General features: G+C 42.7%; 1 protein-coding gene across 1 annotated transcript; it reads left to right on the plus strand.

Moving 5' to 3' along the window:
- Nucleotides 1-19,619: 19,619 nt before the first annotated feature.
- Nucleotides 19,620-21,141, plus strand: LOC125907484 (uncharacterized). Its single transcript, XM_049610115.1, has 2 exons — nucleotides 19,620-19,871; nucleotides 20,590-21,141. The coding sequence occupies exons 1-2, from the start codon at nucleotides 19,859-19,861 to the stop codon at nucleotides 20,997-20,999; spliced, it is 423 nt and encodes a 140-aa protein (XP_049466072.1). The 5' UTR covers nucleotides 19,620-19,858; the 3' UTR covers nucleotides 21,000-21,141.
- The last annotated feature ends 6,558 nt before the right edge of the window (nucleotides 21,142-27,699 follow it).

Consider the following 27,699-nt stretch of genomic DNA (forward strand, 5'->3'; position numbering starts at 1 on the left):
AATCAATCTCGTTCCGAAGCAAACCACTGATAAGCAAAGCTTGAGAAGCAGAGTGACGATCATGCAGTGTCATCAATCCAAGCATACGGCATCGGACTTCATAAGGGGGAAGAGAAGCACCCGATTGCCCTAAAAGACGCCTAATGGCAATACGGGTGAATCTGCGTTGAACACTTTCAACCCTTTCAATCCATACCGTGCTGACCGGGCACCACACAATGCTAGCATATTCTAAAATAGGGCGAACTAAGCTACAGAAAAGGGCTTTGAGGCATATAGGGTCACGCACATCATTTGCCATAGCACAAATCATTCCTAGTACACTATTGGCATGGTTAATGGTACGTTCAATATGATGATTGAATGACAGCTTTGCATCAAGGTGAACCCCAAGATCACGAATGACATTAACACGATTTAATACAACAGAGTTTAGTGAATAATTATGAGACAACACATTTAAGCTCCGAGAGAAAGATATACAAGCACATTTATCGATACACAGGGAGAGAAAGTTAGCAGAACACCAAGAGGAGAAGGAGTCTAACAGACATTGGAGAGAGACACATGAATTAGAGTCAGTGATAGGACAAAATATTTTTAAATCATCTGCAAACATAAGGAAGGAATCGGATGGAAGAACAGAGCACACATCATTGACAAATAAAATAAAAAGTAAAGGACTCAAGACACTACCCTGGGGTACACCCGACGAACAATGAAACTCATAAGAAAAACCGTCATTCAATTTAACACAACAAAAACGATTCGATAGAAATGATTGTAGCCATTCAAGAAAGAAAGGAGAGAAGCCAAGTTTCTTGAATTTAGCAATGAGCAGAGAATGGGGGATTTTATCAAACGCAGCTTTGAAATCGGTATACACAGCATCAACCTGCATGCCAGAGTCCAGATTTAAGAGTACTGAGGAAACAAATTCCATAAGATTAGTAGTGGTGGAGCGGCCAGCCATAAAGCCATGTTGATTTGGAATGATCCACGATTTCACCATTTCCATTAGAGGTAAACGAATAACAGATTCAAAGACTTTGCTGAACGCCGATAAAATAGATATGCCACGATAATTAGAGACGCAACCACGATCACCCTTTTTAAAAACTGGCCTTATCCATGCTTGTTTCCAAATCTTCGGAAAAGTAGCCGTAGACAAAGAAAGATTAAAAAGGAAAGAAACAGGAAGGGCTAGTGCTTCACGACAGTGAAAGAGTAAAGCAGCAGGAATACCATCGGGACCCGGCACTGAGGATGGTTTAAGGTTACCTAACGCACGTAAAACAGAAGCAGTGCTTACAGAAACAAATTCAACATTCAGGACATTGAGAGGGGTGAATGAAAGACTGGCCTCAAAGCTTGCAGAGTTATTTAAACCATTTTCATAGACACTCGAGAAATGATCAGCAAAAAGCGAACGAATGTCATTCGGGCACGTAGCAAGCACATCACCAAGTGACATACTAGTAGGGAGGCCATTATTGTTTCTCAAAGAGTTTATGTAATTCCAAAACGCTCGAGGGTTTGAACGGAAGCGAGATTGAAGACGCAAAACATATAATTTATGGCGATATCTGTAAGCGGATGCTGCATATTTAAATAACCTACGCGTGTACGGTGAACGCCAAGTCCGGTAAGCACGTGTGGCCCGATTTCGATCCCTAAGCAGAGAGCGCAGATGGCGGTCGGACCATGGAGGGGAAGGAGGTGGTCTGAAGAGATGAGAACAGGAGTTTAAGGAAGTGATAAGGATAGCATTGAACTGTGTTACAGCCTCATTGATGGACGTACATTCAAACAAAAATGACCAATCAATAGAGGACAAAATTACACGCAGCCTAGCATAGTCAGCCTTCTTATAATTATAAATAGGACTAAGATTAACACTTTGCACAGAAACAGGTAAGTTGGCAGTGGATAGATATTCAATTTCAAAAACAAACGGAGGATGGTGGTCATCAATTTTTACAAGAGGAAGATCTGCCTCATGAACGGAACACGGCGTGAAGTTAAGAGAAAACAATAGTATAAGGTCAAGCACACGACCATTATGGTTTGAAATATTGTTTAGTTGACAAAATTCCATAACGTTGAATAAATCGACAAAAAGTGCATGACATAGCAACGCATTATGAGGTGTACAGTGCTGGAAAGGTGTCGTTAAATTAACAGAATTTATCCACTGCAGAGAAGATTGATTAAAATCACCAAAAAGAATAAGTTGATCCTTGTTACGCAAGCGGGCTTTGACATCGTGAACGCATTCTAAAAGTTTTTCAAACGTACACATATCAGCTGCTAAGTAGGGTGGGACATAGATAACACCTATATATATATATATTAAAGCACTCATTTTTAATCACAACCCACACACACTCAAGCGGCGCGGCATTTACAGAAATAGGCGCTGATGCTAAACTGGTCGAAACAGCAATGAGAACACCGCCACCGCGAGTACGAGAACTATTATTTATGTTACGATCACAACGGTAAACGATAAATTTCCCGTCAAACAATGCGAGGGTTGGTGAGGTACCTCTCGCTCTAATTTCTCTAGTCTAGTCTAGTTACCTCGCTTCCTCCTATAGCAATTCTGTCGAGCTGAGCTTTCACGTCCCTCACCACCGATCTCCTTCCTACCCCTCGCCTAAGATCGTCTGACGTCTTGCCTGACACCTTTCGTTGTGTTGGTGCTCTGCGGCTGCTGTCACTGTAGAAGTCAGGTTGTGCGTGTAAAAAAAAACGTAAACAGTGTTGTTGGCTGATCAATTTTGGTAAGTTTTTTAATAATTAAGTTCTTAATTTTACGTAAGTAAGTGCCATTTTAGCTAAATTAAGTGGTAGAAGTCCTGCCCAATGCGTGCTGGCTCTGTCGGAAGCGTTACGTGTATGTACCGGCGTAGAAAAGTGGCGTGATGAACAACACAGCACAAGACAGCAGGTAAGTATTATCCAGCGATTATCATGATGAAGAAACATTATTTTAATAGACTATGACCTCTTTTAACTTGCAGATATAATGCAGAAACGATATGGGCCTGCCGCAGGTGTTTGCGACTGTGCGCTGTGTATGATTGTGTATGATACGGTAAGTTGTAAGTGGGCCACGAAAGAAGAAGAAGATTGTTTGGCGAAGCTAGGGATTAGGATGCTAATCATGGTGTTTTTTCCTTTTTTTGCAGCCAATTTTCCTCTATCCTGGAACGTGGGCTTACGATGAACCATTAATAACATCCTCCGGGAGCTGTACGGCGACGAATCGGGCTCTACCAGCACAACACGCTAGAGACCCAGCCGGCACCGGGTGCCCCGATTACGCCGTCAGACGGTGTCGAGCGCGCTCGTTCACAACGTTCGGGGCAGGAATTCAACCCTTCGGATCTGCATTATCCGCTGCCCCACAATAGCTGCAGCAGCAACAGGACCGAACCGACCGCACTACTGATTGCGGTCAAATTTCCTGGCAGGAGAAAAACCCCACGAGTGAGTTCCTTCTAGATGCACTATCGCTACATCTAGATCTGTTGTTTTATCTTCCCTCTAAAGCAAATGTTTTATATTCCCTCAGGTGTATCGATTTCATCGACGGCCGCTCGCTGACGGCACCAACATGCCACTGAATAACCCCGGAAAGACGACAAGCACTCATCCAGCGGCAAATTGTTAACGTGAACCCACTTCCGCCCATCTACACGACATCGCGTTAATAGTGTTATTGTGTTAATTGTAAAAAAAAATTACGTTAATGAGTTAAGATTAATCTTAAGTGCGCTTTAAGGCATACATTGATATGCCTAATTTTAGGTTAAGTGTTTTGAAATGCGCGTGTGTGCGAAGGGTCGAAATGAGCGCTAAGCAAACTAAGCGGCCGCGTAGGGCCCCGTGGTCTTGAGGGGCCCCAAAAATGGAACCCACCCCTCGCTCGCTAGTAAAATTTATATTTGTGCTTGTAAACCTACATTTATGAGACTGCCTCCACTCGTATGTGCGGGTTTTATACAACATTTAAGATAAATAAATCTAGTTTATATTCTCATAAAACACTACGCATTGTTAAAGGGGGAATAAACATGATGACATATAGTTAGTTTGTTAGAAGGTTTCTATGCACGTTCACTAGAGGATTTTGTTTGGATATTTACGGACTGCATTTCGATTACATTGGTTTAACCTGGTGGATCTGGTAGCTTGTAGCGCACCATACTCGCCTGTCCGCGATGGGTAGGCCTTGTCATACCCCTGGTACTGAACGATCCAGCCCTTAGTCGTTCGCAATGACAGACAAAAGGAAGCTGTTCATGGTGTGTCAAATAATGTGTAGCAGATGGTATAAGATGGGTACCTGCGGGTGAGAGAGTCCGTTTCTAACGTTTTATTATCAGTTGGTGACACGTTCAAATGGATGTGCGCAGATCACGGCCCGATCCTGGGGGCTCACCGTTGAAAAGGGCGCTGTCAGCGTGTGATGTCCTCAATGAGGATCTTGACACGGAACCGAGAGTGGCCATTCTCCCCCCTCCACCCCTCGCCCCCCCCCCCTCCGCATGTGTTTTTGTATGTGGCTTTCTTCTTCTTCTTCCTTATGTAGGTGGCTTTATAATCATGTTTTAAAAGAAATAAATCAAAGAGCTGTTGAACGACGTTTATGCGTTGTTTTGTCGCACATTTTGTGTTTTTTTTTTATGCGGATACGGAAAGAAAAATGAACTGGATGCATTTCAGATGTAAGGGTTGTAAATAAAGGATACATACAGTGGCGGATTCAGGGTATCGGGGGCCCTAGGCGGTAAGACGAGTTGAGGCCCCCTGTAAATGGTAAATGGTGGGCCGGGAGGAGGGGGGGGGGTGTTAGCGGCATTAAACTGGCTGTTGTGAGTTTGAACGCCGTCGGGGGGCCCTACGATCATCAGTCACAGGCTCTAAAATTGATTCGCCAGCCCCGGGGCCCCAACGTCCATCCTTCCGGGGGCCCTTGTCGCTAGTACTTTGTCCATACGGCATACTATAGAATGGCGATCTACGGGGCCCCTTAATCGGCGGGGCCCTTGGCGACCACCTAGTCCGCCTACCGTTAGATCCGCCACTGTATAAATAAAGGATGATAATATCATGCCCGTCATAGATTCAAGCCTCATATAGACGGTCCCCTCGTAGTAAGGACTGGCCAGCCGGATGTGTGGTACTAAAAAGACACAAAAGCTAGCATTGGCTGGCATGACCAGGTATATGGATACGGCAAATAGAAGAAGAAGAAACAGGAAAATGGAAAGCAGCAGTCTGTAGAAGCTTCGGTTGAGACCTTTGCTGTTAAAGAAGAGGGAAATGTCGTTGCATGTGGATGGAATGATGAGGTTGTGGGTGGTTCGGGTGATGAATGGTTGGGAGCGGAGATGAATGAATTGGCGAAGCCAGTTTACCTCTTTCCATGCGTTGTATGAGGAATCAATGAAAATAGTCAAATCGTATTTGAATTATGGGTCAATTTTCGGGAATATCAGGAAAGAAAAAAATGCGACATTTTTTAACACATGAGTACATTATCTCATATGGCCGTTAAAACCAGCTTACATCGGGTTGAGATCAACATTGGAGTATCACACTTGATAAAAAATCAAATTTCCGGTACGGAATTATTCCTTCACTTTCGCTCGTTTGAAATTGGCTTCATAACCGTTGATCGACATGGCGATCAAATGGCCACATCAGAAACGGCACGGAACGGCAACCACCAGCATAGCACAAATATTGCTTCAACACCAGAATTGATCGGCTCTCGCATCGTCAAGGTCACAGGTAAAACCAAATACACTACATATATATGTACCAATCGCCAATTCAAGATACAACTACAACCCTACCATATACCAGTATCAGCTGATGAGCTATCGCACACAAGCGAGGAAAAGAGGACAGGGGAAGGCACCGGGAGAGAGAGTGTGTGTGGTCAAAATTTTTGGCCATTTAAATTTTGTCCACCAACACCGTTGTATTTCGGAGCTTTTTTCTTGCCAGAAAGAGATAGCCATACACTTGACATACAGCTGTCTCGCTCATATGACACTTCCAAGGCTCGCAAGCTCTTTAATGCGAGGGCTCTGGAGCAGTGAACTTGTATGGAGTGCGAGCCCTCGCGCGCCCTCGCAAATCGCTGTCACTTGCACTGCGGGTTATCACTACTAACGAGCATACTATTGGGTAAAGAATCATCAGCCCAAGTTTCAGTGAAAACAATCACATTAAAATCATCAGCATCGGCCGCTAGCCTCAAATCAGTACATTTTGATCGTAACCCACGAGTGTTCTGATAGTAAATACTTAGCTATTCATTTGTTTCATTTGACAACGACGGTTGTCTGGCGTGATCACCACGGGTACGCTTAACAGGGGCAGGCAGGTTATCTGGAGGCGACCGATCCGAAGGTTTACGAGAGGATCCAGTCGTTCTCGCAGGAATGAACACCGATGAAGACGATGACGGAATCGACGAGGTTGATTGAAGAGCAGGAAGCACGGAAGTAGGCTCGGAACAGGTGTCACTCAGTGGATGAGAGAGAGCCGAAGGCAGAGAAGCACTCTGAGAAGGCATGCTGGCCAAGCGTGGTGTACTCAGAGAGCCGAAGTTAGATGGATCGTTTACGGGAGCATCCAATCGGGCGACGATAGATTTAACGGTATTAGTGTTGCTTGCACTATCGATATTTTTGGCCGACTCATCTGTAAGCGTGTCGTTCACTGACACTACAGGGAGATGACGATTTTGGTAATCGATGAACTCACGGACCACGAGAGATGGAGGCCAAGTAGCCGGAGAGAGAGCTTCTTCGCGCTTGCTGGAAGGTACACCGACCTTAAACGATACGAATGACATCGTTTCGACGTTGGCGCCAAGTTTTACGAAACGACGCACCACAACGTCCGATGGAGCAAGCGCAAGTCGATTAGTAACCATGGTAATGACATGCTTATCCGTTACAGATGTGTCGAAGCGCGACATAAAAATCCACGACAATGACTGTGGCCTTGGAGCCACAAATACTGGATCATATGTACTCCCCGATCCCGTTCCTTGATGCATTGCAGGCGCAGGAGGCACTGCCGGCCAGGGAGCCGGAGGGAGGTGACGAGATGGTAGATCGAGGGGTAGTGATGTTCGGAGAGGGCACCATGCGTCTCTCTTACCATATGCAGAATCAAACGAGGCACTCTCACTAAATAGATCCTGCTTAAGACGGTGAAGCAGATCCGCTCTTATCGAGTTAATGGCGTTTCCTAGAGACAAGAAAATGCCATCCATTGAATTGACCAAGGCGGCCTCAATCTCCGGAAACAATACAGGCTTTTTCGATTTTTATTTTTTATTTTATTTTTTATTTTATTAATTGCTCGGCCACGTTGGGTTACAGCAATAGTGCTTACTGACTATAGTGTACAATTATTCACGAAGGAGTTGGAAGGAGTTTATGGTACGGAAAAGGAGCGAAGACGGGATCGGTAGACATGATAGGATATGTTGAAATCGAACAGATCAGAAGTACTATTAAAAGACGACATAGCTCTTACAAAAGGCTCATTGCGAGCAAAACGTGTACGACATATAGGTAACTGGAGACGAAAACGATAACGTAAGGTGCGACATACAAATGTAAGCGCGACAGAAGTGAAGGAGTATCAATCGTATTGAGCAATATGCCAGCGACGAAAGAAGCCTGAGCGACCGAGAGGCGGTGCTCCAACTTGGCAAGGCCTAATAAAGTGCATCTATCGTCATACGAAGGAAGCGGAATAGAGTGATGACCCAGCGACCTACGAAATACGATCCTTGTAAAACGTCTCTGGATCCTCTCAATCCTTTGGAGCAGAGATAGTTGGACAGGAGACCAGATGACACAGGCATATTCCAGTACGGAACGGACCCAACAACAATAAAGGGACTTAAGACAAAAAGGATCACGAATTTCAGTGGACATGCGACAAATATAACCAAGACTTTTGTTGGCCTTGTTGATGACATAGTCCGTGTGCTCCTTGAAAGAAAGACTCGGGTCAAAGAAGACGCCAAGATCCTTAGACAAGGACGCACGGGGAATAGGGGCATCACAGACACTATAAGCATGAGTTATACTTGTAGGAGATCGGAAGAAAGACAAGACAGAACATTTTTCAGGACACAGGACTAAACCGTTAGAAGCACACCATGTAGAGAATTTACAGAGCCAGGATTGAAGGACTAGACAATCAGCTGTAGAAGTTACAGGAAGAAAAATTTTAACGTCATCCGCATATAGCAAGAAGCCGTTAGGAGGAAGGATCGAAGTACAGTCATTGAGGAAGAGAATGAACAGTAAGGGACTAAGGACACTACCTTGAGGGACACCCGAAGAACTAAGAAAACATTCAGAGAAAGAGCCACAGATTTTAACTGCATATGAACGATTCTCAAGATAGGAGTTGAACCACGGCAATATAGAGCCACCGAAACCTAGTTTTCGAAGCTTAGCAACAAGTAATGATAGAGGTATACTGTCAAATGCTGCTTTGAAATCGGTATAGATAGTGTCTACTTGCTTACCACTAGACAGATAGTGATATAGAGAAGACAAAAAACACATTAGGTTGGTGGACACTGAGCGATTGGGCATAAAGCCGTGTTGTTCCGTAGAAATATAATTTTTTACACAAGGCATTACAGATAAATGGACAATTGACTCGAGGATTTTAGAACAAGCACAAATAATAGAAATGCCTCTGTAGTTTGATGCTAGTGTGCGGTCACCTTTCTTATAAATGGGAACAAGCCAAGCTAGTTTCCATTGACTAGGAAAAATCCCTACACTAAGCGAGCGAGAAAAAAGACGAGTGAGAATAGGAGTGAGGGTATTGCCACATTTTTTCAAAACACAGGCAGGGATGCCATCGGGGCCTGGTGAAAACGAAGTTTTAAGTTTGGATAAAGCGGATTTTACTAGGCTTTCACTAACAAAGACTGAATTACATGATATCACATCAGAGGGCGTGTAAGACAAGCCTACGTCCAAAGGAACCTTAATAGTACTAGGATCGACAAATACACTAGAGAAATGTTTGGCAAACAGGCTACATATATCAGGATTGGACGTAGCAGAGGACAGATCAAGAAACAGGGTGGATGGAAGGCTGGTAGAGCCTCGCCGAGAGTTCGCAAAACGAAAGAATGACCCAGGATCAATAGTGAAGCGCATTTGAAGACGCCGAACGTAGCGACGATACAGATGGCGATTAAGAAGACGATAAGCCTTAGCCGCATATTTATATACACAAAGATTGTGTAAAGTATTATTTAAACGGTAGGCGCGATGAGCGCGGTTTTTGTCCGATTTTAATAGACGTAAAGCTCTGTTCGACCACTTAGGATTAGGAGCGGGTTTAAGGAGAGGACAGCAGGAAGGGAAGGCGGAAGTGATTACATTAGTAAACGCTGCTACAGCTTGATTTATGTCACAGTCAGCATCAATAAAGGACCAATCGGTATCGGCTAATATACGATGAAGCTTTTGGTAGTCCAATTTCCTAAAATTGAACATACGAGCCGTAGGTATTCGTTGAGAGGATGCAGGGCGAGAGTGCGTAAGGAGCACGCTTGTCTCAAGAGCAGGATGATGATTGTCTAGCGCGACGAGTGGTACAGGTGAAGCTATGACGGGGGAGCAGCACTCCAAGAAGGCAGCATTGGCAAATAGAAGATCTAATTGTCTTCCGCGTATATTTTTTATGCCGGATAATTGCAGCAAGCCGTTTACCGACATTCCATCAAGCAGAGAAACATTTTCACGAGATACACCAGTAGGAATGAACTGATTAACGCACGATGCCGACGGTTGCCAGGAGAGTGATGGTGAATTAAAATCACCAAGTAACACCATTAGATCATTTGGTTTAAGTTTGCCAGCAACGTAACTAACACTCTCATGTAAATCGTCAAGGACTACTTCGGAAGAACGCAAATCGGGTGGGATGTAAACGGCGCCGATATAGATTGCAAGGTTTTGAAGCTTAACAATTGTCCAAACAGACTCCAGCGAGTCGAACGGCAGTGATAAAGTTGACGTGTTCAGCACGGAAGAGCAGGCAATGAGTACACCACCACCACGGCAACGGTTACTGTTGAGAGAATTTCGGTCGCAGCGATAGATGACATACGCATCCTCCGAGATAAGAGAGGACGGAATTGAGCCATCGAGCCATGTTTCAGTTAACACCAACACATCCATATCAAGCTCAGATAGAGAGAGGCGTAACTCGTCTAGTTTTGTGCGCAATCCTCTTACGTTTTGATAGTAGATGTTTAGTCGATCTATCGAAGGAATGAGATTTACGCAAGGCATCACATTGTTTGCATAGCCAGCACAGACCACAATATGCCAACAATTCACTTAACGTGGATTCAGAGACACCGGCACAGTGAGCATGGAACAAACGGCCACACACCCCCGAACACGACAAGTGTAATGGATCACCATTTGGATTAATTGCCGTAGAGCAAATTGCACAGATAGTCATTATGATAACACTGTTACACTGGAAAGCAGGCACACAACGAGTGATATCGCAAAGCAAATATGTACAAAAGTCACAAGCGATAAAATTTTGCCAGCCACAGGGCGATTAATCAAGCCGCGTTAAAACACTGGAATAAGCAGGAGCGATCAAAACCACGTCTGTGCGTCACCAAGCGGAGAGAGTGAGTCATTATAGACGGATGTAAGGAAAATAATTCTAAAATTATACGCATAACAGAAAAACGTTATAAATGCACCAGCATCTATTGGCGTTTTGGGAGAAGAAACTCCCAAAAGTCATGACAAACTAAATATAAGAATAGAGGGGAGTATGTTACAAAGAATATTTTGCAAGAAAGAAAATGCATCCAGAAGAACTTTTTGTATAATGAGCTGTATTTCTCTGATTCGTTAACCAGTTCAATATTAGTAGCTACACGCACTAAAACAAAGACAGAGTTTAACTTTACAAATGAAGTAAATACTTTGTTGGTAGCTATTGTTGAATTTTCATTTTTTAAAAAAGTTGTAAAACCAAGAACATCACATTTTTAGTTTTATTACCCCTTCTGAAGGCAGTGCAGGACTTGGAAAAGTATTGGATGAATATTGTGTGATATCAATGCTCAGGAATATGTGTAATTCCATTTTTTTTAAACAACAGATTTAAAATTTTAACCTTCAAAGACAAACAATATGTGCTGCTTTTTATTACTAATTAAGGAACTACTTTATTTCAATGTACCTGCTCTGTCTAATTATTCAAATACCTTTATTCAGTTCTTTAGAAATGTGAACTAGAAATGTGAAATGTGAACAGGAGCTTTTAATAGCATTCCTCTAAATTGTGTATGTAAATTTTTAATATTTGTACTAACTGTTAGTAAAAGTGATGAGAATCAGCTACAATTGTCCTATACAAAGCAGAAAATATTATCTTATTCAAAATTATTAAAATTGTTCATAAATTATGGAATCCCAAGCGCCACAGATTAAACTTAAACGACTGGAAAATTGAACATCCATAGAAAAAAACAATGAAAGCTCCATAGCTTCATTGGTTTGATCAATAGATGGCGTATTAAAACTGATTATTATATTGCTATCCTTTTCTTGCGATGTGTTTCGACAAGTTTCATCTTATCATCACCTATATAGCCTTCTAACCCAAGCGCCACAGATTAAGCTTAAACGACTGGAAAATTGAATATCCATAGAAAAAAAAATGAAAGCTCCACAGCTTCATTGGTTTGATCAATAGATGGCGTATTAAAACTGATTATTATATTGCTATCCTTTTCTTGCAATGTGTTTCGGAAGATTCTCTCCTTCCCTCCTTCCCTCCTTCCCTCCTTCCCTCCTTCCCTCCTTCCCTTCTTCCCTCCTTCCCTCCTTCCCTCCTTCCCTCCTTCCCTCCTTCCCTCCTTCCCTCCTTCCCTCCTTCCCTCCTTCCCTCCTTCCCTCCTTCCCTCCTTCCCTCCTTCCCTCCTTCCCTCCTTCCCTCCTTCCCTCCTTCCCTCCTTCCCTCCTTCCCTCCTTCCCTCCTTCCCTCCTTCCCTCCTTCCCTCCTTCCCTCCTTCCCTCCTTCCCTCCTTCCCTCCTTCCCTCCTTCCCTCCTTCCCTCCTTCCCTCCTTCCCTCCTTCCTTCCTTCCTTCCTTCCCTCCTTCCCTCCTTCCCTCCTTCCCTCCTCCCCTCCCTCCCACCCTTCCTTTTCTTCCACCTCCATGCATGTTATGCATCGCTAGAACTAGAACGGCGATACGATTGTTTAAATACTAAACTCCAACGGAAATCACCAGCACTGAAAAGCAAGTGAGATTAGAGTAATGGCCGTTGGTGTTGATGCCCACGTATCTGACCACACGACCATTCATATAGATTTTTGCTCGGAAAGTTAGAAGGCTATATAGGTGATGATAAGATGAAACTTGTCGAAACACATTGCAAGAAAAGGATAGCAATATAATAATCAGTTTTAATACGCCATCTATTGATCAAACCAATTAAGCTGTGGAGCTTTCATTTTTTTTCTATGGATATTCAATTTTCCAGTCTGTTGGAAACTGTTATAAGGTTCCAACAAACTGTCAGCTAAGGCGATGTTTTGTGTATGGACATAGGCATAAAAAGGGAGAAAACCGCGCAAAAGGGGATAATTGCGATAAAAACACCCAAGAGCGAAGATAACAGAGAATAAAGAAAAAACTAATTTTTTGGTGCACCCTCAGTGCTTACCTAACAAATTCACTTTGTTCTCTTTTTTTTTGGTTAGAGCGCCAGTTTCTAACATTCCAAAAAATTAGTTTAGAAACATTTCTACACTCGGCACTAAATCGCGAAACGAAAAATATCGGTAGCCACCGAAGTACCGTTAGTGTTGAATCGCGCGCGTGATAAAAAGGAAAACGTTCACTAGGTTGAGTAGTGCAAACACCATGGATTTCATGCAGTATTTACACGGAGTGGAACGGGAGAAAGCAAACATTCCCGTAGCGAGTCGGACGGCAGGACGCAATAGTTCCTTCACAACGTCCTTTGGCTCGCTCGTAATGTGTGAAGCTGTAGCAGAATCTTCACGTGAGGCGGGCACGAGCAGGTGCGTCACGGGCCGTGACGCGACACCAAGAATGCAGGTGCGGGACCACATCGCGACAGATTCGATCCATGACTCCAGGGCTGCAGTAATGACTACCGGCAACGTAGGTGAGACCTTTTCCAACTATCGGGACGTAGCGTATCGTGTCTATCGGGAATTGGTGCTTCAATTTACGCAAACGGAAGCGTTGCGTCTGCAAAACGCTGAGACTTAGCGGAAGATCCGCGAATCACAGAAAAGACAGCAACGAATAAAGCAACTAGAGCGTGAGTTAAATGATATCCGTGAGCTTGAAAAGGATGAGGAACGGTGCCCTGGAACGGTATCCTGATCAATTTGGCTACGGGCATCACGAGCCGCACGGGGACATGTTCCGGGGTCAAACCCCTTCCCCGCCGTGTATTGACCTCGACCGCAATGGTGATGCGAATCGGACGCACGTCAGTGGCGACACAACTACACACACATGCCCTGATAAACGTCATATCCGCGCAGTGATCCACAACACACACAATCTAAAATCGTTCACTAATACTACCAACGCGACATTACACACAAACAATGTCTTAGAAGACACGTACATCGAGGCTCATCACCGTTTCTGGCTGCGTCCTGCGGGGTTGAAAGATGCTACAAGTGGCGGTGAGGCCACCTTTGAAAGACAGGAATTGATCGAGGAAAGCGAAGTTTTAGAACCATCGGAGTCAGGTGCTTACTTCGAACCCTGCGTTGCAATCGAGCTCGATGAAGTCATGCCACGACTGAGCTTGAAACCATGGTCTGAGGTGCTGCAGCTAGGAGAACGAAGCACTGGAGGGGAGACATACTCGCGCGACGGCTCGAACCATGTCCCACGTTCGTCAAGGAACGGAATTTCTATCCCGGAATCCAGAGAGATTGGGAGGATGGAGTCTTCTCTGTCGTCGAGAAGGGATCCGGTCTGGTCGATCGTGAGGGATCTTGCCACTAAATGTTGCCTGCTGCAGTGCCACATTGGACTACCTCATGGAAAAATGAACGACTTGTGGCGGTATGTACGGCTGAAACAAAAGCTTAATTTAATTTCAGCAGCAGATAAAGGGAAGTCAGGATACTCATGCCAAATCATCCGTGCGTATCGTGGTACCATCCGGTGCTGGGAAACGTTTATAGACAGCTCTGCGAGTATGTGTGTGCGGTCCGGTTGCAGAAGCTGTGAGCGATTGAACCATTGCGTACAGAGGAGAGGTGTGAGGTACAGAAGCGTGGAGCGCACTGTTCTCCATACTGCGCTGATAGCTAATTCGCTAGGTAAAGTGAGAGGCGCCGTTACAAAAAGATTGTCCGCAGCGAACAAATTCATGTGTGTAGTATGCGATCCATTTATGTGTAGAAACAGTTTTGATCGGTTTAGGCACACAACAATATCGAGATGAATTGTAATCTGTCTTTTTTGTTCAGCTACACGAGTAAGCACGTTTATTTAGCGGAAGGTAAACAAACATTAGCTGACAGTCGGAATAGGAGCGTGACAACAGTTAACGTGGTCTAGTTCGGTGGTTAGAAAGAGAGCTAACTTTGTCGCACTGGAGGGGATAATGTTGAAAACTGTTATAAGGTTCCAACAAACTGTCAGCTAAGGCGATGTTTTGTGTATGGACATAGGCATAAAAAGGGAGAAAACCGCGCAAAAGGGGATAATTGCGATAAAAACACCCAAGAGCGAAGATAACAGAGAATAAAGAAAAAACTAATTTTTTGGCAACATCTTACGATTAAAACTAAAACTATCGAAGTGTTCGGCATTAAATTATTTTTCCGCTTCGTTTTCTAACAATCCAAAAAATTGCGGTCAACTATCGAGTCGAAATATCGTTTCGCGGATCTAAGTCAAAGTAAGTCGCGCGGGCGTTTCTATCGCGTAAATAAAACCTTGTGTCGTGAGTGATGAGTGAAGGGAAAGCAGAGTACGCGTCGTATGCGGAGGGTGAAACTAGCTACCGAGAGACGAGTCCAATGGTGGAAATCGAGAACGTGGCCATTGACCCTAGCGGAGCATCGTTCATCCTGGGAACATTGCGCAAGGCTGCCATCCCGTCGGAAGTAGATACCCCCGGAAGGTACATTCCTGTGTCAGGAAAATTGATGCCTTATGAGTGGGTGCAGAGTAAGGCGGGAACTTCACATCGCTTCAAATTCACCACGTCGGAAGTAGTCACCTTGAGGAGCATTCCCGAAGCGGGAAACGCAACACCTCGCAAACAGGTGCAGAGTAAGGCGGGTGAGTTGCACGGGTACGAGACGCAAAGATCGCGGGTCGGGACGGAAGGGACGCGATCCGCGCACGAAGGTCGACGATATAAAAAATACAAACTCCAACGAATGCTGCGGACACTCAATGACGAGGATGTCAAAAACGGCTTGACGGCCACGACGCAGCACACGGATTGTGACACTCCGGTGAAATTAGAAAAAGGTTTCACGATATGGTCTCGCGGCGTGGAACTTTCAATGATGAAGTGCTCAGCGAGAAAAGATGGCCCTTCGCGAACCGGAGGTCATGACCTACATAATTACAACACTCACACCAGTAAGGACTGCGCGACACAACATGTTCAAACTCTGTATTCGATCTATCTAACACATATACAGTATCTGAGCAACGCAACACATTTGCGACTTATGTTGCATATCGGATATGCTACAAACAGCAAAATATCGATACGCTTGATATATATGGTATCTTTGAGAAAAAAAAGAACATTATGAACACGCAACACGCACAAGTGAGAATACGCAGCAACCCACAGAACACTTGAAGGACACTAAACACTCAGGGTTCCAAATACAGCCTTCACAAACGGCCAGCATCGCAGAAGATGATGGTACAATGGCGTACCTTGATTGGATGAGAACAAGGAAAGCCCTTGCGAAGGTGTTGATCGCTGCATTATGGAGCTGGTTGATGGTCTACGCGGTGATAGTGACTTGTCTTCATTCCCGGCACGACCTGGTACATAAAGATTCAGAAACACCCGTAGCCTTAAGGACGAGTCTAGAGGAAACTCGTGTTCTCTGGTGTTCCATACTGCCATGAGGTCAGGAAGATGGCATCATCGCTAAAGACGATCTTCCTAAAGCAGTTGCAAAGCGACCGACGCAAATGCGAAGTGTTGAGAAGCTCAATTCGGGAACAAAGGTATGAAAAGTTGTTAACCTAAAACAAAAGCAATTTCATTTTAGCTAAAGCAGTGAACCGACGATGCATTAACTTAACCAAGGCGGGCGAACAAGAACTCCCAGCGGAGAGGAAACGAGCAGCAGCTGTTTAGGTTAAACAGGCTCCCAAGACAAAGCCCACGGCATACGTGTATATTCTGTGAGCGTTGATATGAATCTTGTAAATTAGGAATGTAAAGGCAAACTTGCGATAGCTGAGCTTTTCACATGGAAACCAAGTGATAAAAACGAGCTTTAAAACTATAATTTAAGATATTTGGATAATTCAGCATCGTCGAAAGCACATGTAATTAGCGAGCGATAACAACAACACGTAATTTTAACTAGACAAATCGGTATGAAGTGCAGCGACAGTTGAAGTAAAACGCCAGGAGAGTCAACTGCGCCACACTTGGGGGGACATTGTTGGAACCTTATAACAGCAGTTTAGGATGGTTCCAACGACCTGTCAATATTATCGTTAGGAAGAGAGAAAAGAGGAAAATAGAGGAGGAAAAGAGAGAGAATATGCAACAAAATAGCATAAAAAGGCTCCAAAGACAATCCGCGAGATTATTACCAAATAACCAGCGGAATAAAGAGACCAATTTATTGGCAACATCTTACGATTAAAACTAAAACTATCGAAGTGTTCGGCATTAAATTATTTTTCCGCTTCGTTTTCTAACACAGTCGTTTAAGCTTAATCTGTGGCGCTTGGGTTAGAAGGCTATATAGGTCATGATAAGATGAAACTTGTCGAAACACATTGCAAGAAAAGGATAGCAATATAATAATCAGTTTTCATACGCCATCTATTAATCAAAGCAATGAAGCTGTGGAGCTTTCATTTTTTTCTATGGATATTCAATTTTCCAGTCGTTTAAGCTTAATCTGTGGCGCTTGGGTTAGAAGGCTATATAGGTCATGATAAGATGAAACTTGTCGAAACACATTGCAAGAAAAGGATAGCAATATAATGATGAGTTGTAATACGCCATCTATTGATCAAACCAATGAAGCTGTGGAGCTTTCATTTTTTTCTATGGATATTCAATTTTCCAGTCGTTTAAGCTTAATCTGTGGCGCTTGGGAAGTCCTATACATTTTTCATGTTCGATGTCGTGTTCTATTGCTGCTTCAGCGCCGGGTTACATTATCTGTCAAATTGCATATAAAATTTTATCAGCGCGTTCGAGTTCATGAAGTACAGACACGGGCCTTAGTTTTCTCTGTTGAAGTTCTGGTTCTGGTTGCCATTGATTTCCATATAGAGTTTAATACATTAAGTGATTTGGGAAATGGTAATATGACTTTTTGGTCAGTATTACGAAAAAATCTGTGATTTTCGGTAGGATAAATGAAAAATCGGTAGTTTTAGGGGGCTCATCTGTGAATCGGTAGGCATATCAAAAATCGATAGGAATACAGATAAATCGGTATTTCTGGTCACTCTGATCCGGTGGCTCCCGCTACGCAAAGCGACGGAAGAAATCATGCCGTTCGGAGAATTTTATCATGCCATCTTTTTCCCTCCAACGGCAAATTTGTCAAGCAGCTTGTCGAGCTACCCGTCCCTGGCTCCGCATCATACCCCTCGCATATGCGCGCGCTGTCAATGGTTTGGATGTCAGACGGCCAATCGCTGTCAGCCGTCGTCCGCGCTTTTTCCCTCCATAGCGCCATCTCTTTCTCGCGTGTGGTCAATGATCATGAGTTGCTGTGGCGCTTAAAAGCCATTAACAAACATTGCGGCGATGAAGTTGCATTTTCACAAATCAAAAAATCGCAACGAGTTCAAACACTGCAATATAAAAATGACTAAGGAATCGCTCGTTTACGCTGGAGGGTTTGCTGTGCAACGCGCTGAACCCTAATTCGCATTGACACGTTCAGCCCGGCGCTGATTTTCATCAACTTTCCGTTCCGCCAGCATCAAGAACGCAAGCTGATTGTGAAACAAGCATCCTGGAAAGTTCACTGGTAGTTCCTGGGACATGTCATCGCGCTGAACGTGTTAAGCATTAAGCATAACTTTGTTACCCTAAGCTTTTGCTTTCGTATGCTGTAGATTTCATAGATATCCTGAGCCATCTGCGCGTGGGTGTGAGCGTATGTGTGTGTGCAACACTTTCGCCAAATGTGTTTTCTTCCGGAATGTTATGATCCATCGGTCAAAGAAAGGAAGGTGTTCATGAAAGGCGGAAAGACGAATTGAGGCCCCTGTCAATGGTAACTGATGACCGGGAGCAGGGGGTACTAGCACACAGCTGTTGGAAGATTGAACGGTATACTTAAATTGCCGACGGATGTGGGGGAGAGGGGGTGGCCATGGGACCCCTACGATCATTGGTCACAGGCCCTAAAATTGTTGTCGCCATGGGGAGGTGCAAATGGTTCTCCAGTCACGGAGCCCTAACGACCATCTTTCCGGGGGCCCTTGTCGCTAATAATCTGTCCACTTATAGACATACGGCATACTACAGACTAGAGATCTTCGGCGACCGCCTAGTCCGCCTACCGTTAGGTCCACTGCTGGTTCATGACGGTGTTTTTTTTTTATATTGGAGGTGCATCCTTCCCCCGTGTTGAGCCCAGGTTGCGTGTTTTCTCCACCCGCATTGGTGCAGAGGCGGGCGATTCTACAACGTATCACTAAGTCAACAAAGTAGTGATCGGAATCGATATTGGCTCCTCAATATGTTCTGACATTTAACAGACTCGACTGTCGTCGGCGGCTTATTAACACGTGGTCAATCTGGTTGAAAGATTCTCCATCCAGGTGCGCCCACGTAATTTTGAGGATGTCCTTCCGCGCAAATTTGGTACTTCTTACAATCAGATTGTTCGCTGCGGCGACCTGGATCAATCTACTACCATTATCGTTACTGTGCTCATGCAGACTGTGACAGCCAGTGTATTGGCGGTACATTGGCTCCCTATCGACTTTTGCGTTGAAGTCCCCTAGGACGATTATGAGGCCATGCCTGGGGCACGCATCTATGATTCTCGCGAGGCGGCCGTAAAACAGGTCCTTCTCATCTTCCTCTTTCTCTTCGGTAAAGGCGTGAACGTTTATGAGGCTTATTTAAAAGAATTTGCCTCGCATGCGCAGGGTGCATAGCCTATCGTTTATAGCCTTGAAATCCGGGGACCTACGGCGAAACCCGTTCCGAGGTGGCGGTCGTGGCAGCTGTAGTAGATGTCGTAGCATTGCTTACCACACCGGTTGTGCACACCGTTCCCTAGCCACCGAATCTCTTGTAGAGCTACGAGGTCCATGCTCAGTGTGGCTATGGCATCATTGTAGTTTAGCAACCTTATAGATCGATATTGACGTTGTACATATAAACCTTGTTATGTTGCTTGACAGATGAAAGATGGAAAAACAATAAAGAGCAATCGCATGTGGAACTACGAGGAGTCAAGACGTGCATTATACGATACTACATTTGGCGACGAGTAAAAAGAAACAAAGAGAACTAGCAGTGGAACAAAATCAGACGGCAAGATACAATGAATACGATTGGTAAGCTTACTTCGTTTTGTTGCTTCGGGAATGTGAAAGAAGGGAAATGTGATTGAAAGTACATTTGTATTGCAATTTGCTTAAATGCAGTGAACCCCGATTCAATTCGGCCTTGCGTAAAAGCTGATGAAAAATGAAGCCAATTGAAAATTTGCTTAAATGCAGGACTACCCAAGTGAAAAGTAAGGTTAAAAGAATGAACATTGCTCCCTTGTTAATTTGCTTTAAGGCAGAATACGGAAAACGTGTTGAAACAAGTTTCGCTTAAACGCCGAATCTATGTGTAACAAAGAATATGTATTGTTCCTTTATTTGCTTGAATGGAAAACATGTTGGAACAGGTATTGCTTCAATGTGGAATCCATATGTGAGTGTTTGGCACAAAGTAGAGTATTAATACATGCAAGGATGGCTTATGTATGAGTGCGCGTCTTTGTCAAAATGGGGAGTTTTTTTCTGAAAATTGCTTCAATGCAGAATTAAAAATAATAATAATAATATGATTGAAAGATCGAGTGTTCTACAATAAGTATTATGTTATTGCACCAGTGTTAGTGTGATGCAGTGTTGTCAAACTCATAATGCATAATGCAAAGCTGCATATGTGGATGTGTGAATAAACACAATCCTATTGTATTTTGACTATGTATATGAATTTCACAGACGCACACGTCTGATTTCTTCTGAATGACTATATACTGTTGTATTATTTTTACAGATCTATTTCGTTTCCCGGGGCTGACGCCTCAACCGTTTAATTATGAGGGTCACCGAGAAAACCTTGGAAATGAGTGGAAAAAATGGATTAAATCTTTCGAAATCATGCTTCGAGCATCTCGAATTAATGATGAGGAGTGGAAGAAAGACCTCCTATTGCATTTTGTGGGACCAAAGGTCCAACAAATTTATGAAACTCTGCCAGAACTACCAAGCATTGAGAAACGGGGACCTCTTTCAAATATTGAACAATATACTCCCAATATGAACAGCTACGAAGAGGCCGTTGCAAAATTAAATAATTTCTTCTTGCCGAGACAAAACCCCACCTATGAACGACACCTATTGCGGCAAATTAAACAACAACCAGGAGAGAATTTTGACACTTTTATAGTGAAATTACGCATATAAGCAGAAAGATGCGGCTTTGGCGACAAGACAGAAGAAAATATTAGAGACCAGATTATTGAAAACTGTCAGTCAGCTGCATTGCGTAGAGAGTTGTTGAGACTAGGCGACGCTAATCTCGATAAAATATTGAGTGTAGCAAAAATTCTTGAAACAGTTGCTCATCAAGAAAAATCGTTCATAGAAAGTCAGCATCAAGTTGACGATGTTAATAAAATTTATGTGTATTCTGTTCATAAAAAGAGAATTTTAGCTGAAACAAATCAAATGCAATGCCATCGTTGTGGGTATATGGGACATCTCGCCAAAGACGAGAAATGTCCAGCCAAAGGAAAAACGTGTAGTAAATGCGGCGGCATGAACCATTTTGCTAAGAGGTGTCGCACTAAAAACCCAGAACAAAGGACTTTCAAGGGTACCAAGAAATATCGACGAGAGGCAACAGAAGCTGGAAATAGAGAGTACAAACATGACACAGTAAAACATATTGATAACAATATTACGGAATACGTCTTCCATCTCACGCCATATGATAACAGCAGCGAAATGTGTTGTAAAATAGGTGGTATCCCTATAAACGCTATGATCGATTCGGGATCAAAATACAATTTAATCAGCCAAACTGTCTGGGAGCAACTAAAGTCCCAACATGTTGTTGTATCAAATCAACACCGTGATGCCACAATTACACTCAAGGCATATGGCGGACAGGTACTGCCGCTCGTAGGTGTGTTTACTGCTACAGTCACTTTAGGCTCAGCAGAAACTACTGCTGATTTCTATGTCGTGAAGGGTGATGGCAAAACTTTAATTGGGCGTGATACGGCTACTCTCATGGGAGCGTTGAAAATTACCGTTCCTGTAAATACGGTTGACAACGAAAAACATAAACTGTCGACCTTGAAGAATGTTGTGGTGGATATACCAATAAAATCAGGTTCAGTAGCTGTCGCTCAGCCATACCGTCGAATACCGGTTGCCCTGGAAAAGCTTGTCGATAAAAAGCTGGATGAACTACTGATTCAGGGAGTTATCGAGCAAGTAAATGAGCCATCTAAGTGGGTATCACCTGTAGTAGTTGTCCCTAAAGGAAACAACGATGTTCGCATATGTGTAGATATGCGGCGCGCTAACAAGGCGGTTGAGAGAGAAAATCATCCACTACCTACTTTTGAGGACTTCTTACCACATATGGCTAAGGCAAAAGTATTTTCCAGTTTGGACATTAAAAATGCTTTCCACCAGGTTAGTGCAAACGAAGGTTGATTAAGGATTGATTGCGATTTAAATACTTTTTGTTAACCTTATCTATTTGAATTACGTTGCTTATAACTCAATCGAAATATATTATATCAGAAACTAATCCTAATGAGTTTCATTTTAGGTAGAAATTTCAAAACAATCTCGGGGGATTACTACGTTCATCACACGTAGAGGGTTGTTCCGTTACACCAGACTTATGTTTGGGATAAACTGTGCAACAGAGCTGTTCCAGAAAACTATGGAACAAATTCTTACAGGCTGTGAAGGATGCTTGAATTACATCGATGACATTATTGTATACGGATCGCATAGAGATGAACATGGCAAAAGACTCACAAAGGTTCTCCAAAGGCTCAAAGAGTGGAATGTGGTGCTCAATGCGGATAAATGCGTTTACGGGGTATCAGAAATGAGAATTTTAGGGCATGTTATATCTGCAGAAGGAGTAAAACCAGACAAAGATAAACTAGATGCGATACGAAACTTCAGGGCACCAAAATCAGCAGAAGAAGTTCGAAGTTTTTTAGGTTTAGTAAATTATGTAGGAAAATGTATCCCTGATGTGGCAACCATTACACATCCATTACGACAGCTAACAGTTGAAAAGGAAAAATTTGTATGGAAATCAGAGCATCAATCAGCGTTCGAGAAACTCAAATCGTTTATGATGAGCCCATCAACACTAGGTTTTTTTTTTATATTGGAGATAGAACACAGTTAATTGCTGACGCAAGCCCTGTTGGGTTAGGAGCGGTATTAATACAGATAAATTCAGAAAGAAATCCGAGAGTAATTGCATACGCAAGCAAAAGTCTATCTAATACAGAAAAACGCTATGCACAAATTGAAAAAGAGGCCCTAGCGCTTGTTTGGGCTGTAGAACGTTTCCATTTTTATCTATATGGTCGTCAATTTGAACTTATAACAGATCATAAACCATTAGAAAAAATATTTAGCACAAAATCGAAACCATGTGCCAGGATCGAGAGATGGGTAATACGGCTGCAATCTTACAAAGCATCTGTTATTTATAGACCAGGGAAATCCAATATTGCTGATCCACTTTCACGCCTCGCGATCACAGAGACCGTAGAAGGTAAACCATTTGATAAGTTTTCTGAACAGTATGTGACATGGATTATTTCCAATGCATCGCCAGTAGCGCTACAGCTTACAGAGATAGAAAAAGCTTCAAAAGCCGATGGAACTATTCAAGCGGTTTGTCAGGGAATCGAAAAGAATGAATGGACCGAAGATACTTCGACATTCAAAATATTTTCTACTGAACTATGCTTTGCTAACAATATTCTGTTGCGAGGAAACAGAATAGTTATGCCTGCTTCATTAAGAGAAAGGACCTTACATCTAGCCCATGAAGGTCACCCAGGTATGAGCATTATGAAACAGCGATTAAGGGCCAAAGTATGGTGGCCAAAACTTGACTTACAAGTAGAACAATACGTCAGGAATTGCCGGGGATGTATGCTGGTCTCTGCAGCGCCCGCTCCAGAACCAATGAAGTGAAGAGAATTGCCATCAGCACCATGGCAACACGTGGCCATTGATTTTCTAGGACCTCTCCCATCAGGCCATTCGTTGTTAGTAGTAGTCGATTATTTCAGTCGCTACATAGAAGTAGAAATTATGAAAAAGACGGATTCTATACAGACTATAGGACGGTTAAATTCAATTTTGCACGATTCGGACTACCTCTATCTATTACTGCAGATAATGGGCCGCAGTTCTCAAGCGAAGAGTTCCTACAGTTTTGCACCACCAATAACATTAAATTGATCAGTACCACCCCATACTGGCCGCAACAAAATGGTGAAGTCGAAAGACAAAACCGATCCCTTCTTAAACGACTTGTCATCAGTCAATCAATGAATGCAAATTGGATCGAAGACCCAGATAGCAAAGCCGAAGGCCTTTGTATGGGAGCCATCGCGCTGATCAAGGCTCACTTTTTCGCGCGCATAAAGCAAAATGTGCGCGAAGGCGAAAAAAACCCGAAAGCGCTTCGTGTCCTCTCTCGTGTTTCTAGTTTTATTCTCTCTTGCATGTCATCACTCTCTCCCAGTTTTTCGGATTGAAATGAGAATTCACTCTCTTGATTGTGGCAGTCTAGCTGCTTCACACTCTTTATTCTCTTCTTTTTGCAGTTCCCACAAGAGGATTCACACATGTGTTTTCACATACTTACATACACACACACACGGTGGTTGGAAGCCTGGCGCGGCTGTTTCCAATTCTGTCTTTTCTTCTTCCCTCTTCACACCGCGCTGGAGCCCGTTTGGTGGTGCGCGTGTTCAGCCTGCTTGGTTCAGAAAAGATGTCATCAGATTTGGCGCGCCTCAACCGCGGTGTTGTATGAAGGCTGTTGATGAAAGTACACAATTAATAGACACACTTTGTTAAAAAGATTACACTTCATTTAAAGATGTGACAAACTTACCTTTGTGCTTGAGGATCAATTGAAACTTGAACGCCTGTGCACACAGTGTCACACTTTTTAAGTAGTTTGAGGAACAGCTAGCGGTAGCAGCACACATCTGAAACTTGTAATGTGCAATGTTTTAATTAGAATAAATGTCACATAACACTAGACACTTAGAAAAGGACACTTACCGAAACAATTAGATGATAACAATTCGTCCTCCGATAAAGCAGAAAGAACACCGCGGATGGCGCAGTATGGAAAGTGTTTCACGCAGGAAAAATAGTTCACGCAGCACACAAACACACACTCTCACATCCACGGTTCAGAGCACACTGAAGTCGCTCTTTGGCTTGGATGGAAAAGAGCAAACACCCTGATGAGTGCGATGGAAGAAAATGACGTGTGTTCAACAGGGATGGGTAGAATCAAACACACGAAGTGTGCAGGAGAATTCTCTTCGTGTGGCAAGAGAGAATTGATTGATGAGTGAGAACGCAACAAACGTTGTGGAATGTAGAAACGGGATAGGAATAGTAAGCGAAGGCAGTTTGTGGACATGAGGGGGTTGAAACTGGGAGAAAAAAGCTTCGGTTGCTACTTGGGGAGCTTAACAAATACCTATTAATGTATCGATCTTCTCCTCATTCAGTCTCTAAGAAAACACCGTCGGAGATGCTTTTTAATTATAACATAAGAGATAAATTACCATCTATATTTAATCCAATAGTTGAACATGAAGAAGTGGCAGACAGAGATAAGTGTAGAGTTCGCTAGGTTTCATATCGGTAGAGTTTGGTTGGTGTGACGCGTCTTCGAGCGTATTGGAGGCCCACCGTGACAATGAGATAAACCTTGGTCGGTGGTTGTTAAAAAGTAACTAGATTGACAACGCCAAGTACGGGGGAAATTAAGGGAACGCCACTCGAATGCCGGCGAGTAACTAAGGTGGAGTGATTTGGAAATATAGAGAACCCAACAATAAGGAAGCTAAACACAAAAGTAAAATGTATTCAGATAAACGAGGAAACGCAAAAGTTAGCTCAATATGCCCGGGTGACAAAGTTCTGGTCAAACGAATGCGTAAAACCAACAAACTATCATTTAACTTTGGGACAAAAGTTTTTAAGGTGGTTGAAAGGAAAGGAGGAGATGTATTAATAGCATCAAAAGAATCCGGTTTGAAATACCGGAGGCACGTATCTCATTTGCTTAAAGTTTCTACAGAAGAAGGTAACCCCCTTGCACCAGAATCAGTAGACAACGGAATGGTAGATCCGAATAACAAAGAAAAGAATGTTACTTGCAAAGATACCACAAGCAAATTAACTGATAGAAGTCTTAGCTATAAGCCAAGTAATGAGACCACAAGATCTAAAAGAACTATTCAAAAACCAAATTACTTAAACGACTATATTAGCAGTTAGAAATCCATTAGTTAGTAAGCAATACATTAACTATAAAAAAAGGAAAGTGAATGTAGTATAGTGTGGTGATTTCCGAAATATTATTTTTATTAATAACAGCTTTTTATTTTGTCCAATCGAGTAGTTGCATCCATCCTTGCTAAGATCAATTACAAGACTGACGATTTTCTTCCTCTCCTCGAAAAGCCTCCTATTTTGACACTTCCGTACGAACGGATGTATCGCATCTCGCTATCTCACTCTCTCTGCGATTAACCTGATTTTTATTTTGAATGCACCGATACTTTTCGTTAATCGCTATTCTATCGTAACTGTTTTCATCTTCTACTTAATAAACTTATATTTGTATGTTCCTATCTGATTATCTGATTATCTGATCATCATGAAATGGTTGTTACTTGCACTATTCGAATCTATGATATATATTTATTTTCCTTCCTGCTCTCGATCCCTACATTCTTCTCCTCCCCTACTCTTTATGTTTTAGTAGTTGTAGTTTCCGAATATGGGTTTGTAGAATATTATTCTTCAGTTTAATCTCTTGCTTAAATTTAATCTACTTTACTTTTTAGACTACGTATATCTTGCGATAACTTTGATTTTGTTCATGATTCTATGGCCTTGGTTTTTATGAGTAACCCAGACCATAGTAATCTCGTAAAGATTATATGAAATATATAATAAAAAATACTACCTTCTGCTGCTATTTCCTTATTTTCCTATAAGGAAAATTTTGCTTCCTCAATTTGCCTGAAGTTGTTTTTTTGTTATTTTCGTGATTTTTGGTTTTGTAATAGATGATAAAATCAGTAACAATGTTCGCCATTTACATCAATCCTGACTTCGTTTTCCCGAATATGGCGCTGATCTTGCAAAAAGCCGTATAATAGTCATGACATATTTCCTTGAATTCTTGAAAATCTCTATCTTGTTGTATATCCATGAGTCTTATTTTTGAATTCATGATCCTTGTGCTGCCCCCGCATTGCTCCATTATGTCTTCATAATAAAATGTTGTTGCTATCCTTCCATCGTGAAGACGTGATGTCGGTGTCAATTTTCCAAACTTTATTTGGCTGTCCTTACTGAAAAGAAAGGATAACGTGGATTATGAACATATGAATTTTCTAATACAATTCGTTTCTGTTAACGTTATTTTGGTTCCTGGTTTCCTCTATTTTGGTCCGTTCTTCCTGGTTCTATGTATCGCAGTAAATATTCAATTTCCGTTGAAGCTTGCTGTTCTTGTCGATTTTTCATTCTTCTGCTATTGTCATCGGAGTAGATCTTTTATATCTGTAATATACAATATAAACTGTAGTTTTTATTGATACGTTATATTGAAAAATGTGATTTTTCGATGTCTGTTAGCTGTAACCATTCCGCTTGTAATCATTTATTTTTACTACGAAGTCGTTGTGGAAAAAGATACTAGTTTTGTTTCCATTCGTGTTGGAATTCCCTGTCCTCTTTGTATTTGAACAATTTTGTTGTTCATTAGCTAACGTCGGGTTAGGTGCAGGCAATATGGCATACTACACTCAATATATTTTTAATAAAACTAATTCACATCTGT

This window comes from Anopheles coluzzii, chromosome 3, assembly GCF_943734685.1.
Source record: "Anopheles coluzzii chromosome 3, AcolN3, whole genome shotgun sequence".
In the NCBI taxonomy this organism is placed as follows: Eukaryota; Metazoa; Arthropoda; class Insecta; order Diptera; family Culicidae; genus Anopheles; species Anopheles coluzzii.